Source organism: Oncorhynchus clarkii, chromosome 17 (assembly GCF_045791955.1).
Source record: "Oncorhynchus clarkii lewisi isolate Uvic-CL-2024 chromosome 17, UVic_Ocla_1.0, whole genome shotgun sequence".
In the NCBI taxonomy this organism is placed as follows: Eukaryota; Metazoa; Chordata; class Actinopteri; order Salmoniformes; family Salmonidae; genus Oncorhynchus; species Oncorhynchus clarkii.
The window spans coordinates 52,766,955-52,786,085 of NC_092163.1; the positions used below are offsets into that span (position 1 = coordinate 52,766,955).

Below are 19,131 nucleotides of genomic sequence, written 5' to 3' on the forward strand. Positions count from 1 at the left end.
TCTCTCCCTCAAACCTTCTCTCTCTCCATCCCTCCCTCCCCCTGCGTTCTCTCTGGCGGTTAAGCAGTGGTGAAAGCTTGCACTTGAGTCTACTGTGACGGGGGAGGCTAAGCTCACAGCTGGAGCGCTGCAGATATCAACCTAGCTCCCCCGTATTCCTCTCTCACTCTCTCTCTCTCTCTCTCTCCCTCCCTCACTCTGTGCACCGCTTCCTCTCCCCATTTCAAACTCTCTTTTTTCTGCCTCTGTGCTCTGTAACCCTCTACCCTCCCTTACTCCATGACTCTCTTGCTGGCATTCCTATTCCCTCCCTCCCTCCCTTTTCATTCCTCTCCTCCTCTCCTCCTCTCCACCATTATCCCTCTTTTTAGTGTACAATCAGAATTTGTTTCGTTTTTTTAGGATCATCTTTCATTGTTGCCTTTTGTGACTGTAGCTACTAAAAATGTGCTACATTTGGAAAACTGGTTACAAATCCGAAACGCTGTAAGCAGGAGCTATTTTAGTTGTGAGAGAGGAAGATCTTTTGAATAGGAGAGACTTGAAGAGGATCTTCAATGAGCCGTCAGTATTAGAGTTTCTCTAGCTCTCTCTCTCTCTCTCTCTCTCTCTCTCTCTCTCTCTCTCTCTCTCTCTCTCTCTCTCTCCCCCTCTCTCTCTCCCCCCCTCTCCCCCCCCCCCCCCCCCCTCTCTCTCTCTCTCTCTCTCTCTCTCTCTCTCTCTCTCTCTCTCTCTCTCTCTCTCTCTCTCTCTCTCTCTCTCTCTCTCTCCCCAGAAGCTAAAAGGCTGTCACAGCTTAAGCTCAGCTGCAACCGGTCTGTGTGGCTGCTGGTCCTGAAATGCCTCCAAGTCTCTGTAGTGAGGGAGGGTAACAGAGAGAGACAGATCTCCTGGAAAAGTAAGAAATAGAAAATATGATGGAAAGGGGGGAGAGAGAGAAGGATGGGGGGGTCGGCAGCTCACATGATGGTCGTCATCACCTCTCTTAAACTGACCGCAGTCAAGAATTGTCTGTTACTACCCCTGACTTGTTTCAGAACCATCTGTAACTACACACCTACCATAAACACCACCATTCTCACAGAGGGAAGTGGGAGAATGAGAGAAAAGAGGACTGAAGGAGATGACTCAATGATACTAGAACCCTCTGTTTCGCTTCTCTTATCTCAACTCACTATTCACTTCTCGTGCTTCTGTACTGTTCTGCCTCAGTGTGCATTGGCAAACCATCATTTCAGGTTACATGGTATTAATATCTATAGGTCAAACCATGTGCTACCATATCATGGACATACAGTGCCTTGCGAAAGTATTCGGCACCCTTGAACTTTGCGACCTTTTGCCACATTTCATGGCTTCAAACATAAAGATATAAAACTCTATTTTTTTGTGAAGAATCAACAACAAGTGGGACACAATCATGAAGTGGAACGACATTTATTGGATATTTCAAACTTTTTTAACAAATCAAAAACTGAAAAATTGGGCGTGCAAAATTATTCAGCCCCTTTACTTTCAGTGCAGCAAACTCTCTCCAGAAGTTCAGTGAGGATCTCTGAATGATCCAATGTTGACCTAAATGACTAATGATGATAAATACAATCCACCTGTGTGTAATCAAGTCTCCGTATAAATGCACCTGCACTGTGATAGTCTCAGAGGTCCGTTAAAAGCGCAGAGAGCATCATGAAGAACAAGGAACACACCAGGCAGGTCCGAGATACTGTTGTGAAGAAGTTTAAAGCCGGATTTGGATACAAAAAGATTTCCCAAGCTTTAAACATCCCAAGGAGCACTGTGCAAGAGATAATATTGAAATGGAAGGAGTATCAGACCACTGCAAATCTACCAAGACCTGGCCGTCCCTCTAAACTTTCAGCTCATACAAGGAGAAGACTGATCAGAGATGCAGCCAAGAGGCCCATGATCACTCTGGATGAACTGCAGAGATCTACAGCTGAGGTGGGAGACTCTGTCCATAGGACAACAATCAATCGTATATTGCACAAATTTGGCCTTTATGGAAGAGTGGCAAGAAGAAAGCCATTTCTTAAAGATATCCATAAAAAGTGTCGTTTAAAGTTTGCCACAAGACACCTGGGAGACACACCAAACATGTGGAAGAAGGTGCTCTGGTCAGATGAAACCAAAATTGAACTTTTTGGCAACAATGCAAAACGTTATGTTTGGCGTAAAAGCAACACCCTGAACACACCATCCCCACTGTCAAACATGGTGGTGGCAGCATCATGGTTTGGGCCTGCTTTTCTTCAGCAGGGACAGGGAAGATGGTTAAAATTGATGGGAAGATGGATGGAGCCAAATACAGGACCATTCTGGAAGAAAACCTGATGGAGTCTGCAAAAGACCTGAGACTGGGACGAAGATTTGTCTTCCAACAAGACAATGATCCAAAACATAAAGCAAAATCTACAATGGAATGGTTCAAAAATAAACATATCCAGGTGTTAGAATGGCCAAGTCAAAGTCCAGACCTGAATCCAATCGAGAATCTGTGGAAAGAACTGAAAACTGCTGTTCTCAAATGCTCTCCATCCAACCTCACTGAGCTCGAGCTGTTTTGCTAGGAGGAATGGGAAAAAATGTCAGTCTCTCGATGTGCAAAACTGATAGAGACATACCCAAAGCGAATTACAGCTGTAATCGCAGCAAAAGGTGGCGCTACAAAGTATTAACTTAAGGGGGCTGAATAATTTTGCACGCCCAATTTTTCAGTTTTTGATTTGTTAAAAAAGTTTGAAATATCCAATAAATGTCATTCCACTTCATGATTGTGTCCCACTTGTTGTTGATTCTTCACAAAAAAATACAGTTTTATATCTTTATGTTTGAAGCCTGAAATGTGGCAAAAGGTCGCAAAGTTCAAGGGGGCCGAATACTTTCGCAAGGCACTGTACATTTACTCAACAGGCTCATTACATATACATGTAACAAATTACACACTACACACACATAAAAACATATTACACCCATACAGTACTAGTGCAAGAACACATAGACATATAGACATAAACAGCAATTTGGCCAGTGTTAACTAGTGTTGATTTTTTTAATGGTTTAGGCAGTCTCCAAACCCTGACAGTAATTGTGAATGCAGGTTGCGGGTGAATAAAAATTCCAATTGTTGGATGTCCTAACTCTGGTTGGATTCTAATAGGAATTACACATCACTTTGTAAGCCAGTATAATGTGACTTGCAGGCCTGATGTGGCCTGTAAACCAGGAGGTGCCTAACACCATTGGGTTAGGGTAAAACTTGGCCATCAAAGTAAAGCCTTATGATATATGTAAAGTATTGTCATAAACAGTTACATTTTAATAATAACATTCACCTACAGCAGGAACACTTGATGAAGTCCACAGGACTGAAACGAATTCAACAGCCATGTCTCTGTCAATAACAAATACAGTCATGGTGGTAACTGCAAATCACTTGAAAAGGCAACGCACACTGGGAAATTATATTTGATTCGTTAGTGGGTGAGTGGCGTTCAAATATTTATTTTTGGCCACCTGTGACTGGAAGTGATGTACCAGTTTAAGGGGTCTATGGTTATGTTGATTACAATTTGAGCATGTCGGCTTCCAATTCTGAAGTCTTTGTAAATGCTTACATGAGAGCATGTGGCAATAAAGACTTGTAAATATTGTTGTATTGTCCTTAACTCAACACTGAGTGGCCTTGTCAAGAGATACCTCTTGGTGTAATGGTTAGAAATACAATATAAGATGTTACTGCGTAACAATGAACGTGTTAATTCCCTAACACTGATAAAGTATAACAACGTCAGCACTAAACACAGTGTTCATTTAACACTCAAAAGTGTGGACCCATATAGACACTGGACCAGTGTTACATTTAACACTGACAGTGTTGATTTAACACGTGATCATTTGCTGGGCATGATATCCTGCATCTACCTGAAAAGATGCAGTCTGAGCCAAGCAGACAGTGGCTGGACAGCAGCACAGCCTTCCATCCTGTCTTACTGAGTGATTTACAATGGCATCAGATCAGTGAACACACTCTCACACACACACATACACACACACACACACACACACACACACACACACACACTTTTCCAGTGACAAAGGAGAGAGACAGCATTGATCTGACACGGTCGGAGTGGTGCTAAAGTGTTAAACTCCTGCCAAACTCTATAAATCTCCATCTCTCTCTCCTTCTCTCCTTTAAGACAGCCCTGTTCTGTCTGTCCTCCCCTATCCCCTCTGCTTATCACTTTTCTGCCCCAAATGCAAATGTCTGGCTGAGGAGAAGATCAATGGTAGCGTAATAGCTTATTGGATTGTACAGGGGTTAGGAGAGAGATGGAGGAGAGAGACATGCAGATAGAGAATGAGAGAGAAAGAGATGTAGGGAGAGAGACATGTAGATAGAGAAGGAGAGAGAAAGAGATGGAGGGAGAGAGACATGGAGATAGAGAAGGAGAGAGAAAGAGATGGAGGGAGAGAGACATGGAGATAGAGAAGGAGAGAGAAAGAGATGGAGGGAGAGAGATTGAGATAGAGAAGGAGAGAGAAAGAGATGGAGGGAGAGAGACATGGAGATAGAGAAGGAGAGAGAAAGAGATGGAAGGAGAGAGATGGAGATAGAGAAGGAGAGAGAAAGAGATGGAGAGAGAGAGACATGGAGATAGAGAAGGAGAGAGAAAGAGATGGAGGGAGAGAGATGGAGATAGAGAAGGAGAGAGAAAGAGATGGAGGGAGAGAGAGATGCAGGAAATTAGATGTGAGAGAGATTATGAGACGGAGGGAAAGACTGTGTGTAGGTTGACATGTGGATTGATATTTTTACCTCTTCCTCCACCAATACTTTCTCCCTACCCTACAAACATCATCCTGGTATAATGAATTGATGAGTTGATGAAGACAGTGAACCTTGAGATAATGTTGTACTGTCACACAAGAAATGTGATTTGACAATTTAGCAGACACTTTAACTCTTTGTCTGTAATAACAGCTGAGCTGTGAATACATGATCATGTTAATATCCACTGTGGAGGCTGGCCTTCTAGGCAGAGTTCCTCTGTGTTTGTGTTATTTTGCCCATCTTAATTTTGAATTTTTATTGGCCAGTCTGAGATATGGCTTTTTCTTTGCAACTCTGCCTAGAAGGCCAGCATCCCGGAGTCGCCACTTCACTGTTGACGTTGAGACTGGTGTTTTGTGGGTACTATTTAATGAAGCTGCCAATTGAGGACTTGTGAGGCGTCTGTTTCTCAAACTAGACACTCTGATGTACTTGTCCTCTTGCTCAGTTGTGCACCGGGGCCTCCCACTCCTCTTCTCTAACTGGTTAGAGACAGTTTGCGCTGTTCTGTGAAGGGAGTAGTACACAGCATTGTATGAGATCTTCAATTTCTTGGCAATTTCTCGCATGGAATAGCCTTAATTTCTCAGAACAAGAATAGACTGATGAGTTTCAGAAGAAAGGTCTTTGTTTCTGGCCATTTTGAGCCTGTAATCAAATCCACAAATGCTGATGCTGCAGATACTCAACTAGTCTAAAAAGTCCAGTTTTATAGCTTCTTTAATCAGAACAACAGTTTTCATAATTGCATAATTGCGAAAGGGTTTTCTAATGATCAATTAGCATTTTAAAATTATCAACTTGGATTAGCTAACACAAAGTGCCATTGGAACACAAGAGTGATGGTTGCTGATAATGGGCCTTTGTACTCCTTTGTAGATATTCCATTAAAAATCAGCCATTTCCAGCTACAATAGTCATTTACAACATTATCAATGTCTACACTGTATTTCGGATCAATTTGATGTTATTTTAATGGACAAAAAAATGTGCTTTTCCTTCAAAAACAAGGACATTTCTAAGTGACCCCAAACATTTGAACGGTAGTGTATATAAAATATATATGAAACATTTTTACCTTTAGAAATGATATACAAGTAAATATATAATTATAGGACTGCTGCATTACTGCTTATGGTAATGTATATGTATTGATTAGACCTTGACACAATGTCTGCCCACACACACACACACACACACACACACACACACACACACACACACACCACCACCACCCAGTCCCCCACCCCCATGCACATACCCAGCTGTGCCTAAGGCTGCTGAAATTGGCAATTCATTTACCCAATTCAGACTTAATGATCACAGAGGTAATGTCAAAGTCAGTGATGTAGTGGAGCCTCTCAGTATTCCCTGCCTGTCTCTATCTCTATCTCTGTCTCGATCTCACTCCGCTCAGGGGAACCAGGGCTTCTACTGATGTGTTATCTTGCCACCACCTCCCCCAATGAAAACCTGATAAGAGGCAACGCCGCAGGGTCCATATAAAACCACTGCATTGAGGCCAACGCTTCACACACACTCACACCCACACACTGTGGATTAGTTTAACATTAGGCTAAACACATGATGCCACTCTGCCACATCTGCATGTCAATGGGGCTGCTGTTGCACAGCCGGCTGAAAGACAAGCTAGCTAGCTACTGTACTGGATTAACCAGAAGCTCCTGACAAAAGGCAGTTTAACTGCTGCCAGAGAGCAGGCAGCCAGGAGGGGAGGGCTGGGATGAAACTGTAGCATAAGACAATTCTGGACCAACTGCAGATCCCTTATCCACTGGATATGCTGGATTTGTTCTGGCCATTGTGAGGTGACAAGGTGACTTACTCTGCACTGACAGCAATTCGGGAGATAGATGATTACAATTATTATCAGGGCAATCAATCGCACACCGCATCAGTTACAGAGATGGATTGTTATTTGATCCTCTGTTGCTCTGCAGACAAAATGCTGCCCAGGAAAGTCTTCTTTTCGCAAAAGCTTGTCACATCATCACATATATTGTGACTCTCATTTTATAATCATACATTATAGGTTCAGTTGTGTAAATGTTGTGTAAATGTTCTCTACTGTATGTCGTGTCATTCACAGAACCACAGTGCTAATGTTTTTATGCAGGGGAAAGATGCTCCTCTATCTGTGTCGCATTCTGCCACTGTGAAGGATTGACCTGGGCATGAAATTGTATTTACTGCAGCTTAGCTTACCCTCCAGCCAAAGGCAGCTATTTTGACCTACGCAGGGGGCACACGCACACACACACACACGCACACACATGCATGCACACACACACAAGCATGCACACACACACACACACACACACACACACACACACACACACACACACACACACACACACACACACACACACACACACACACACAAACAAGCATATACAAAACCATGCACACGCACATGCACGCAAACACACACACACAAATATCAACACACATGCAAGCTTGCAAGAACATGAAGTCTTTGTAAAAAAGACTTGTAAATATTGTTGTATTGTCCTTAACTCAACACTGAGTGGCCTTGTCAAGAGATACCTCTTGGTGTAATGGTTAGAAATACAATATAAGATGTTATTGCGTAACAATGAACGTGTTAATTCCCTAACACTGATAAAGTATAACAACGTCAGCACTAAACACAGTGTTCATTTAACACTCAAAAGTGTGGACCCATATAGACACTGGCCCAGTGTTACATTTAACACTGACAGTGTTGATTTAACACGTGATCATTTGCTGGGCATGATATCCTGCATCTACCTGAAAAGATGCAGTCTGAGCCAAGCAGACAGTGGCTGGACAGCAGCACAGCCTTCCATCCTGTCTTACTGAGTGATTTACAATGGCATCAGATCAGTGAACACACTCACACACACAAACACACACACACACACACACACACACACACACACACACACACACACACACACACACACACACACACACACACACACACACACACACACACACACACACACACACGCATCCTACACACTCATAATAAAAATATTGATTTAGAATCCATGGGGAGTGTAATTAGCTAAAGTCACAGACATTTGTTCTTAATGACTTCTTCAGAGGGCGAATGGGAACTTTATTAGAGGAACACACACACAGGGCACACTTACACACACACACACAGGGCACACATACACACACACACACAGGTCACACATACACACACACACTTATGAATTGCAATAGTTGTCATTTGAAATAAGTACATGCCTAAATTAGGCAGATTTATTCAGTCAGAGCCGAGTATGTTCTCTCGTTATCTCTCTTCCAGTCCCAAATGATAATTACAGCGCCATCAGAAGTTAATTCTTAATAGACACAATAACTACCAGGGCACAATGTGTTCCTGTCATATAACCTCACAGGCCTGACACTCATTCACATAATGATCTATTACTTCTTCCTCAGAAGGTGAGCATCACACAGAGAGAGAGAGGCATAGAGGAGGTGAGGGAGAACACATTGTTCACTTCAGCCTTCATCTGGCTTTAATGATAGATGCTCTGCACCACAGTGGCCAGGTTTAAACGCTGCCTCAGAGTTTGCTGGGAACTTTGACAAGTGCACTCTGTGTGTGTAGGGAAGAATGTGTGTGTTAGAGCTAGAGTTTGGGGAAACTGTCAGGGATTTCGAAATGTATAAGTGAGAAGTCTTTAAAAAAATATAATTCTGCACTGTCTGCAGACAGTGTGCGTGTTACAGAGAGTGTGTGTATGTAAATATGGTATGTCATTGAATGTTCGTTTGAGTGCTCACTGTAAAAACATATTTGTTGTTTCAACATATTATTTCCAGTCATAAAGTTGCATGGGCTTTTTCAAGCTCTATCGACTTAAAATGTCAAGCTCTCCAACTTACACCACATTTACTTTGACTAATACAAGATAGGTAAGGCAACTGCACCATTTGTCAGCATAACCTACTGCTTATAGTTGAATCAGTTTAAGTTTAAGCAGAGATAGCTAGCTTCCCTATTTTCAATGAAGCTAACTGTCCAGTTAAGTAGACTATATATTGACTAAACAACCCTAACCATGATATAATAGAGCTTTCAGTAGCGAACATCATGCTCCCATCTGTCTCTTGCTCATGCAATTATTTTAGTTTTAATAATTGTCTTTTTCATTTCACCAACAGGCCACTTTAACTTCAACGACATTTTCAGAAAAGGGTTACTGAAACGTTTTACTTGTTACTTTATACATGTGGTTGTTTATCTACCTTTGTTGAAGGCACGGACTTAGGTCAAATCAAATCAAATCAAAGTTGATTTGTCACGTGCGCTGAATACAACAGTGAAATGCTTACTTACAGGCTCTAACCAATATTGCCTAAAAGGTATTAGGTGAACAATAGGTAAGTAAAGAAATAAAACAACAGTAAAAAGACAGGCTATAGTAGTGAGGCTATAAAAGTAGCGAGGCTACATACAGACACCAGTTAGTCAGGCTGATTGAGGTTGTATGTACATGTAGATATGGTTAAAGTGACTATCCATATATGATGAACAGAGAGTAGCAGTAGCATAAAAGAGGGGTTGGCAGGTGGGGGGTGGAGGGACACAATGCAGATAGCCCGGTTAGCCAATGTGCGGGAGAACTGGTTGGTCGGCCCAATTTAGGTAGTATGTACATGAATGTATAGTTAAAGTGACTATACACATATGATAAACAGAGAGTAGCAGCAGCGTAAAAAGAGGGGCTGGGGGGGGGCACACAATGCAAATAGTCCGGGTAGCCATTTGGTTACTTGTTCAGGAGTCTTTTGGCTTGGGGGTAAAAACTGTTCAGAAGCCTTTTTGTCCTAGACTTGGCACTCCGGCACCGCTTGCCATGCGGTAGTAGAAAGAACAGTCTATGACTGGGATGGCTGGGGTCTTTGACAATTTTTAATGCCTTCCTCTGACACGGCCTGGTGTAGAGGTCCTGGATGGCAGGCAGCTTAGCCCCAGTGATGCACTGGGCCGTACGCACTACCCTCTGTAGTGCCTTGCGGTCAGAGGCCAAGCAATTGCCGTACCAGGCAGTGATGCAACCATGCTCTCGATGTTGCAGCTGTAGAACCTATTGAGGATCTCAGGACCCATTCCAAATCTTTTTAGGTTCCTGAGGGGGGATAGGCTTTGTCATGCCCTCTTCACGACTGTCTTGGTGTGTTTGGACCATTCTAGTTTGTTGTTGATGTGGACACTAAGGAACTTGAAGCTCTCAACCTGCTCCACTACAGCCCCATCGATGTACTCCACAATAATCTCAAATACCTAGGTGTCTGGTTAGACTGTAAACTCTCCTTCTAGACTCACATTAAGCATCTCCAATCCAATATTAAATCTAGAATCGGCTTCCTATTTTGCAAAAAAGCATCCTTCACTCATGCTGCCAAACACACCCTCGTGAAACTGACTATCCTACCGATCCTTGACTTCGGCGATGTAATTTACAAAATAGCCTCCAACACTCTACTCAGCAAATCGGATGTTGCTTCATCGCTTCATATTCATCGCCAAACCCACTGGCTCCAGGTCATCTATAAGTCCTTGCTAGGTAAAGCCCCGCCTTATCTCAGCTCACTGGTCACCATAGCAGCACCCACCCGTAGAATGCTCTCCAGCAGGTATATTTCACTGGTCACCCCCAAAGCCAATTCCTACTTTGGCTGCCTTTCCTTCCAGTTCTCTGCTGCCAATGACTGGAATGAACTGCAAAAATCACTGAAGCTGGAGACTCATATCTCCCTCACTAACTTTAAGCATCAGCTGTCAGAGCAGCTTACAGATCATTGCACCTGTACATAGCCCATCTGCAAATAGCCCACCAAACTACCTCATCCCCATATTGTTATTTTTTTTTGCTCCTTTGCACCCCAGTATCTCTACTTGCACATTCATCTTCTGCACATCTATCACTCCAGTGTTTAATTGCTAAAATGAAATTATTTCGCCACTATGGCCTATTTATTGCCTTACCTCCCTAATCTTACTGCATTTGCACACACAGTACAGTATTTAGACTTATATTGTGTTATTGACTGTACGTTTGTTTATTCCATGTGTAACTGTGTTGTGTTTGTGTCGCAGTTGGCCAGGTCGCAGTTGTAAATGAGAGCTTGTTCTCAACAGGCCTACCTGGTAAAATAAAGGTAAAAAAAAAAAAGTGATTGTTAAGCAAAAGTGCAGTTAACCCGTGCTTCCCTCAAACCAAGGCACGCTGCCCACTATTTATCTATTTATCTATGTTTAAACTTTCTCAAATAACAGTTTCATTTTCAAACAGCAGTCTGAAATGAGATGCGTTCTGCTTCCTCATTAATTCACATAGAAGTAGCACATTTCACAGTGGCAGACAATTTACGTTTGAGGCATGCTATGCTATTGTAAGGTGAGGATTAGCTACATGAGCCGGACAAACTTCTCTCTTCAATGAGAGCCCAAGCACTCCCCCAGTGTTTCACCAGGTCAAGTATGCAGACATTTGCACATCTTCAGTCAGAACAGAACCTTTCCAAACTTCCCCCCTGGCACATTTTCCTTCTGGGTCCCACTTTGCCTTCATTGTTGTTTTCCTTACTAATAATTACATTGTACAGGTGTGCATTCCTATCAAAATAATTGCCTTATTACCTTATCATAATGCATTTTCTGTATATTGTGGTATGTCATTTCTGCTGTACCACACCATATGTACATTGTGTTATTTTATTGTTGCTCTTTAAATATTTGTTGTTTTTTCTATTTTCTTATTTTTTTCATTTGTATTTGTATTTATTTATTGTTTACTTCAGTTTATTTTGTAAATACTTTCTTAACACTTATTTCTTCTCAAAACTGCATTGTTAGTTAAGGGCTTGTAAGTAAGCATTTCACTGTAAGGTCGACGACACCTGTTGTATTCGGGGCATGTGACAATTAAATGTATGGAGCATAATGCGTTCTGTGTGTTTTCCTTTATAACCGCGGACACGCAAGGTACTAATTGCATAACCTTTATGGTGTTAAACTCAATTGTGCTTACATAGCTATATTCTTCTATAAGTTCTGTAAAGCAATGCTAATGGTGTCAGAGAACTATTGGCTTGTGTTGTATGCTTTGACGTTGCCCTGGCCTTAGCATGACCATTGCATTGGCCTGTGTATTCATTTGGCCTGTTTAGCATAGCTCTGCCCTGCCTCCTTGTGGAGCCCTTGTGGAGCCCTTCAGTTACTGTTTCTTATATCATTCATAATATGTCATGTTGTCAATGAGACTTGTTATTTTTATAGCAGTGTAGTTATGTCACTTCATTGTAGTATTGTTTCATTACTTTATCCTGATCTTGTATTATAATTGCTAATCATTCCTCTTTATTTTGTACTTTCAGAAACCAAACACAAAGAGAATTGAACCTAATTTGACATCATAACTGGAATTGGACATCTTCCTTGCTGAAGATTGAAGACAGCTGTTGTATGCTAGCAACATACTGTTGGAAGAGGGAGTGGGGCGGATAAGGGAATGGAGAGGATGATGAGGTAGTGGGGAGGTGGGTGAGATAATGTCAACATAATTGCATAATGGAACTGTATTTGATTTGTATGTGAACTGTATGTTCAATTTAAAAAAAAACTTGTTCAGTAATGATTTCACTTGTTAGCTGGCGGTGAACTATGTGGCCATTGAGGACAGCAGTGTTGATCAGATGGAAAAATATATTCTTATACCACTTGGTGCTTTTCTGAGTGCATTCCACAAAGCTGTTAATCATGTTCGCCTTATCCACTGCCCCCATTTTGCGAATATAGTCAAGCACACGGTCTGGTTTGATCTTTCTCTCTCCCGTCAAGTGAACCACCTTCCCTGTGTCTTTCATTTCTCCTGTAGCTCCAAGGCATAATGATTGGTCTCTTCCATTATGTCTTCCACCAGCTCCTCTGTCAGAAACCACTTGAAGCACTCTGCCTCAGATGGAAATGGCAAGGGGCTTTGCACTCCAGACTGGGACTCATCAAAACAACAGCAAGGCCAGGAGGGGTGAAACGGCTGCTTTGCTTTCCAGCTACCTCAGACCCTCCGTACTTCACCCACTGTTGGTCTGCCTCCATCACCACCAGCATCTTCAGAGGGACCTGGGACTTTGTCGGTTGGTAAGGGGTTCTCACTTTCAGGGTTCTCAATGTCTACAAGGCTGGAGAGCATCTCATCACTGTCACTGTCAGCCTCTGATTCCTCACTTTCACACTCAATTTCCTAAAAATTCCACATTTGTGAGTTGTCTTTTGAAAGACATTGCTAATGCTTCAGCTTAGGCCACTAGCTACATACATAACCAACAACACTGAATGGCTCCAAGTGAGTATCAGGGGGATGTGATTGGGTGCCAGTGTGGTGATACTGATGATTTGTCCCCACAGATGGTTTGTTTACATAGCAGGTTAGAACAATTAACGTGGCAGGTTAGGTGAATTAACGTGGTAGGTTAGGAGAACTAACACAGCAGGTTATGCTAATTAACATAGGAGGTTAAGAGAATAAAGTTAAGGTTAGGAAAAGGGTAGGCTTAGCTACAATGCTACAGTTGTCAACAATGTTATAGATGTTATAGCAAACGAGGTGAAGGGATGGTTCACTCATCTTCGAGTAAACTAACGGAAGTGAATGATGGAGAGTAAATGATGGTAGACGACACACCCCCTTTGAATTCAACAGACCCAACTCATCTTGTCACCTCGTCTTTGGTTGACGCGGATAAACAAACATGGCGGCGGCACAAACTCTACCCACTGTCGGATTACTTTTGACATTTAGAAAGAGATTTACTAAATAATTTAGTTCACTGGTGAGCTCACCCCTCATGTGATAAATTGTAAATAGTAATTGCTATTAGCTAATTCATATTATGGTTTCTGTCAGCCGAGAGTTAACTAAATATGACTGCTTGTATTAGCTCACTCTTTCCTCAGGTAGTGCTAGGACTAATGTAGTCTACATTTTTAGATTTGGATGAGAATTGTTTTATGCGGTTGCTACTTCTGTGAATGTCTGAACATCTGCATCCAAACATGAACTGCTCACATTCAGGACATATAGTTGTAAAGACTGTGTTTGTGCAAAATGTTTCTGTGACAAAACAGTGTAGCCAGCTCAAAAACGCTGACTGTTCTAATCACACAGGAGTGTTCTAATCACACAGGAGTGTTCTAATCACACAGGAGTGTTCTAATCCCACAGGAGTGTGCTAATCCCACAGGAGTGTTCTAATCACACAGGTTTAAGCCTCCGCTGCAGGGACCACTGTAGAACGATCACACACACATGCTCGTACGTGTCAAAGGGTTAATGAATTAAACGTTGATATTCTCCCACACAACATCCTACTTCTACAGAAATTGCAAATGCTTTTTAGACATACATATATACATACATACATACATACATACAGTACAGTACAGTACAGTACACTACACATGTACAAAGTACTCGTATCCATACATCTAACCTGTCTCTTTCTGTCTCTCACATGCATATGCACTCACGTGCACACTCAATCACTCATGCACGCACACACACCCAGACACACATACACACACAGTGACAAATTGGCTGCTGAGATGTGATGTTAGGCTACAGAGGGCATTGTGATGATGATGATGATGGTGCAGAATGGTGTTTCAGTGAGTGACCACCTTTAATTTACCCAGCTGAGACAGACAATGATAATAATGATGACTGACTGTCAGTCTTATTTACGGAGCACCTTAACCAAACCCAAGGACACCTGTCACAATAGAATGAACAATGTAAACACAACACACAATATCCCCAAAAAAGTTTAAAGAACAAATATTACAAAAGGTTAAAAGAAAATATAGGTTTTATTGTCACATACATGGGATTGTGACGGTTTTCGTCCTCCTCTTCTGAGGAGGAGTAGGAAGGATCGGACCAATGAGCAGCGTGGTAAGTGTCCATAATACAATTTTAATGAAATATCACTGAACACCGAAAACAAAAGAATAAGAGAATAAATGGAAACCGACACAGTCCCGTATGAAGCAAACACAGACACGGAAAATAATCACCCACAGCCAACATGGGGAAAGCAGGCTACCTAAGTATGATTCTCAATCAGAGACAACGATCGACAGCTGCCTCTGATTGAGAACCATACCAGGCCAAACACAGACAGGGAAATTAATCACCCACAACCAACATGGGGAAAACAGGCTACCTAAGAATGATTCTCAATCAGAGACAACGATCGACGGCTGCCTCTGATTGAGAACCATACCATGCCAAACACAGACAGGGAAATTAATCACCCACAACCAACATGGGGGAAACAGGCTACCTAAGTATGATTCTCAATCAGAGACAACGATCGACAGCTGCCTCTGATTGAGAACCATACCAGGCCAAACACAGAAATACAACATAGAAAAAAGAACATAGACTACCCACCCCAACTCACGCCCTGACCAAACTAACACATAGAATTAATAAAGGAACTAAGGTTAGAACGTGAGTGGGATAGGTTTTGTGAAATGTGTTGTTTTAGGTAGTAGCAGGACAAGCATATTTAGTCATTTAACCGACAACCACATATCACAGTCATAGTAAATACATTTTTCCTCAATAAAATAGCTAAGAGTGAAACATTAGCAGAGGTCAAATAAACACTGAATAATAATAATAATAATAATAATAATAATAAAAGATAAAACCACAACACACCAGAACGGATTAAGAGGCTAAGTCAGAGATCAACAAAGAGAAACAAAAAAGCGTTTTTTTTATTTATCATTATTTAAAATAGGTTGTTTCTATAGTCCTAATATCTTGTGGTAGAGACTTCCGCAGTCCTGGTGGCATAACATTGAACGACCTGCCACCAAAAGACAGCAGCATGCTCATGACAGCGAATCAGGAGGTACAGTGGGGCAAAAAAGTATTTAGTCAGCCACCAATTGTGCAAGTTCTCCCACTTAAAAAGATGAGAGAGGCCTGTCATTTTCATCATAGGTACACTTCCAACTATGACAGACAAAATGAGAAAAAAAATCCAGAAAATCACATTGTAGGATTTTTTATGAATTTATTTGCAAATTATGGTGGAAAATAAGTATTTGGTCATTAACAAAAGTTTATCTCAATACTTTGTTATATACCCTTTGTTGGCAATGACAGAGGTCAAACGTTTTCTGTAAGTCTTCACAAGGTTTTCACACACTGTTGCTGGTATTTTGTCCCATTCCTCCACGCAGATCTCCTCTAGAGCAGTGATGTTTTGGGTCTGTTGCTGGGCAACACGGACTTTCAACTCCCTCCAAAGATTTTCTATGGGGTTGAGATCTGGAGACTGGCTAGACGACTCCAGGACCTTGAAATGCTTCTTATGAAGCCACTCCTTCGTTGCCCGGGCGGTGTGTTTGGGATCATTGTCATGCTGAAAGACCGAGCCACGTTTCATCTTCAATGCCCTTGCTGATGGAAGGAGGTTTTCACTCAAAATCTCACGATACATGGCCCCATTCATTCTTTCCTTTACACGGATCAGTCGTCCTGGTCCCTTTGCAGAAATACAGCCCCAAAGCATGATGTTTCCACCCCCATACTTCACAGTAGGTATGGTGTTCTTTAGATGCAACTCAGCATTCTTTGTCCTCCAAACACAACGAGTTGAGTTTTTACCAAAAAGTTATATTTTGGTTTCATCTGACCATATGACATTCTCCCAACCTTCTTCTGGATCATCCAAATACTCTCTAGCAAACTTCAGACGGGCCTGGACATGTACTGGTTTAAGCAGGGGGACACGTTTGGCACTGCAGGATTTGAGTCCCTGGCGGCGTAGTGTGTTACTGATGGTAGGCTTTGTTACTTTGGTCCTAGCTCTCTGCAGGTCATTCACTAGGTCCCCCTGTGTGGTTCTGGGATTTTTGCTCACCGTTCTTGTGATAATTTTGACCCCACGGGGTGAGATCTTGCGTGGAGCCCCAGATCGAGGCAGATTATCAGTGGTCTTGTATGTCTTCCATTTCAAAATAATTGCTCCCACAGTTGATTTCTTCAAACCAAGCTGCTTACCTATTGCAGATTCAGTCTTCCCAGCCTAGTGCAGGTCTACAATTTTGTTTCTGGTGTCCTTTGACAGCTCTTTGGTCTTGGCCATAGTGGAGTTTGGAGTGTGACTGTTTGAGGTTGTGGACAGGTGTCTTTTATACTGATAATAAGTTCAAACAGGTGCCATTAATACAGGTAACGAGTGGAGGACAGAGGAGCTTCTTAAAGAAGAAGTTACAGGTCTGTGAGAGACAGAAATCTTGCTTGTTTGTAGGTGACCGAATACTTATTTTCCACCATAATTTGCAAATAAATAAATTAAATATCCTACAATGTGATTTTCTGGATTTTTCTTTCTCATTTTGTCTGTCATAGTTGAAGTGTATCTACGATGAAAATTACAGGCCTCTCTCATCTTTTTAAGTGGGAGAACTTGCACAATTGGTGGCTGACTAAATACTTTTTTGCCCCGCTGTATGTGTTTGATAAGCAGAGAGATGCAAGGTTACAGACGGGGCTGTTTAGACAGGGCACTATGTGGATTGGGTTACCCTCTTCCTTAAATCATCCTTCTTTGGCATTTCATTTTCTCTGTCACTCCCTCTCTGTTGCCTACTCTCCATCCCCATAGAGGTGGCAGAGTCTCAGAAAAATGAATCAAATGTTTAAAAAGTCTGAAAACATATGTACTGCCCTTCACTATTCACAGGCCAAGCAGACAATCACACCTGAATAAGATTGAGAGTTAGGGATGGGATAGTGTGGGATGGGGAGGAGGAGATGGTCAACTCACAGATTGGGGGAGTAAGGCAATGAGAGATGAAGCGAAAAAGAAAGAGAGAGGATAATAGCATTGGGACAGAGGGAGTAGAACGAGGGGAGGACAGAAAGGGGAGGAGAGGGTGGGGGGGAGGAGAAATGGAATGAGAGGGATCTGTGTTGGTGGGGGACGGGGGCAGACTGCGTATTTTGAGGTGAGCCCAAGGTGACCACGGGAGGCACAGCCGCATGTTAACCTGCTGGTTAATGGACAGACAATTTACCATCTGCTGGTAGCTATAGCCATCAGTGGAGGCTGCTGAGGGGAGGACGACTCATAATAATGGCTGGAATGGAATCATTGGAATGGTATCAACCACATCAAACACCTGGTTTCCATGTGGTTGATACTATTCCACTGACTCCATTCCAGCCATTATTATAAGCTGTCCTCCCCTCAGCAGCCTCCACTGGTAGCCATGCAGCTGAGCTCACAGACAGCTAAAGAGAGAGAGAGAGAATGCTGTCAACCACTGCACCTCACATGTACTGTGTAGTCAGTTGTGTCATTGCACTAATACTATAGTCAGATCCAAGGCTAAATACATGTTTGAGATGTTGCCAACGGCGTGGTCCTTCTTAATTGTCCAGTTACATACAATACAGTAAAATGTGCTCTGTTTCAACATCTGGTCATGGTGAGTCGAAACGGAAATTCTGTTTGTTTTTGTGTGTATCAGTCCTTGCGTAAATGTGGTGTTCCCTGTGTATGTCCAACTTTCTCTCATTGTGTCATCATGGGTCAGTGTCAGTGTTGACCAGTCCAGCAGTGACTACACAGTGTTGTGTTGTCAGAGTGTAGTGCTCTACTCCAGATTGGGCTTAGCCCAGGTCACAGCTACTGAGTCGAGGTGACAGGAACACGAGTCATGCGTTACAGAGGAAAGGAGTAGGACAACCCAAAACCAGCCGTCAGTCTAGTGTGTGTGTGTGTGTGTGTGTGTGTGTGTGTGTGTGTGTGTGTGTGAAGTCTTACATGTAACAAGCTGCTTCTCTTATGTGGTACATCGGTAACATTAGCAGCATACATACACCCTGTTGGGTTATTTTCATAGAGTGTCTTATTGAAGTGCTGCTGGCTTTACTGTGCCTCTGTGTCTCAGGCCTCAGTTCCTCAGGGGAAGAGACTGTACAGAGTGAATGGAGCGGCTAGCTTAGTCTAATATTACGTTCTGTTTACATCGGACATACAGACCCAGGCAGAGAACACAATATGAAACCGCTCATAGAAGGAGAGTGGTGTGGAATATAAAGGGCTGTACAATGCCCATCCTGACAATACCATAGAGTCTGTTGGTCTGTTTTATTTGTCCATCTTTTACTGAAGACCCACACCTGCCTGGGAACCATCAGACAACATAAGACTTTAAT

General features: G+C 42.4%; 1 protein-coding gene across 6 annotated transcripts in view; it reads right to left on the reverse strand.

Moving 5' to 3' along the window:
- The window catches only part of LOC139371088 (zinc finger protein 385A-like), an 81,700-nt gene that overhangs the window by 45,121 nt on the left and 17,448 nt on the right, over positions 1–19,131 (reverse strand). Inside the window, exons 1-2 of one of the 6 annotated variants that reach the window (XM_071111149.1) lie at positions 4,841–5,224; positions 3,943–4,006 (exon numbers count right to left, since the gene is read on the reverse strand). The exons of 3 other annotated variants lie outside the window; for them this stretch is intronic. In XM_071111149.1, the coding sequence (XP_070967250.1) occupies positions 3,943–4,001 (59 nt within the window). In that variant the 5' untranslated portion in view covers positions 4,002–4,006; positions 4,841–5,224. Of the gene's footprint in view, positions 1–3,942; positions 4,007–4,840; positions 5,225–5,275; positions 5,363–19,131 lie in introns of those variants that run through there. 2 more of the 6 variants (XM_071111148.1, XM_071111153.1) reach the window with 2 other exon arrangements.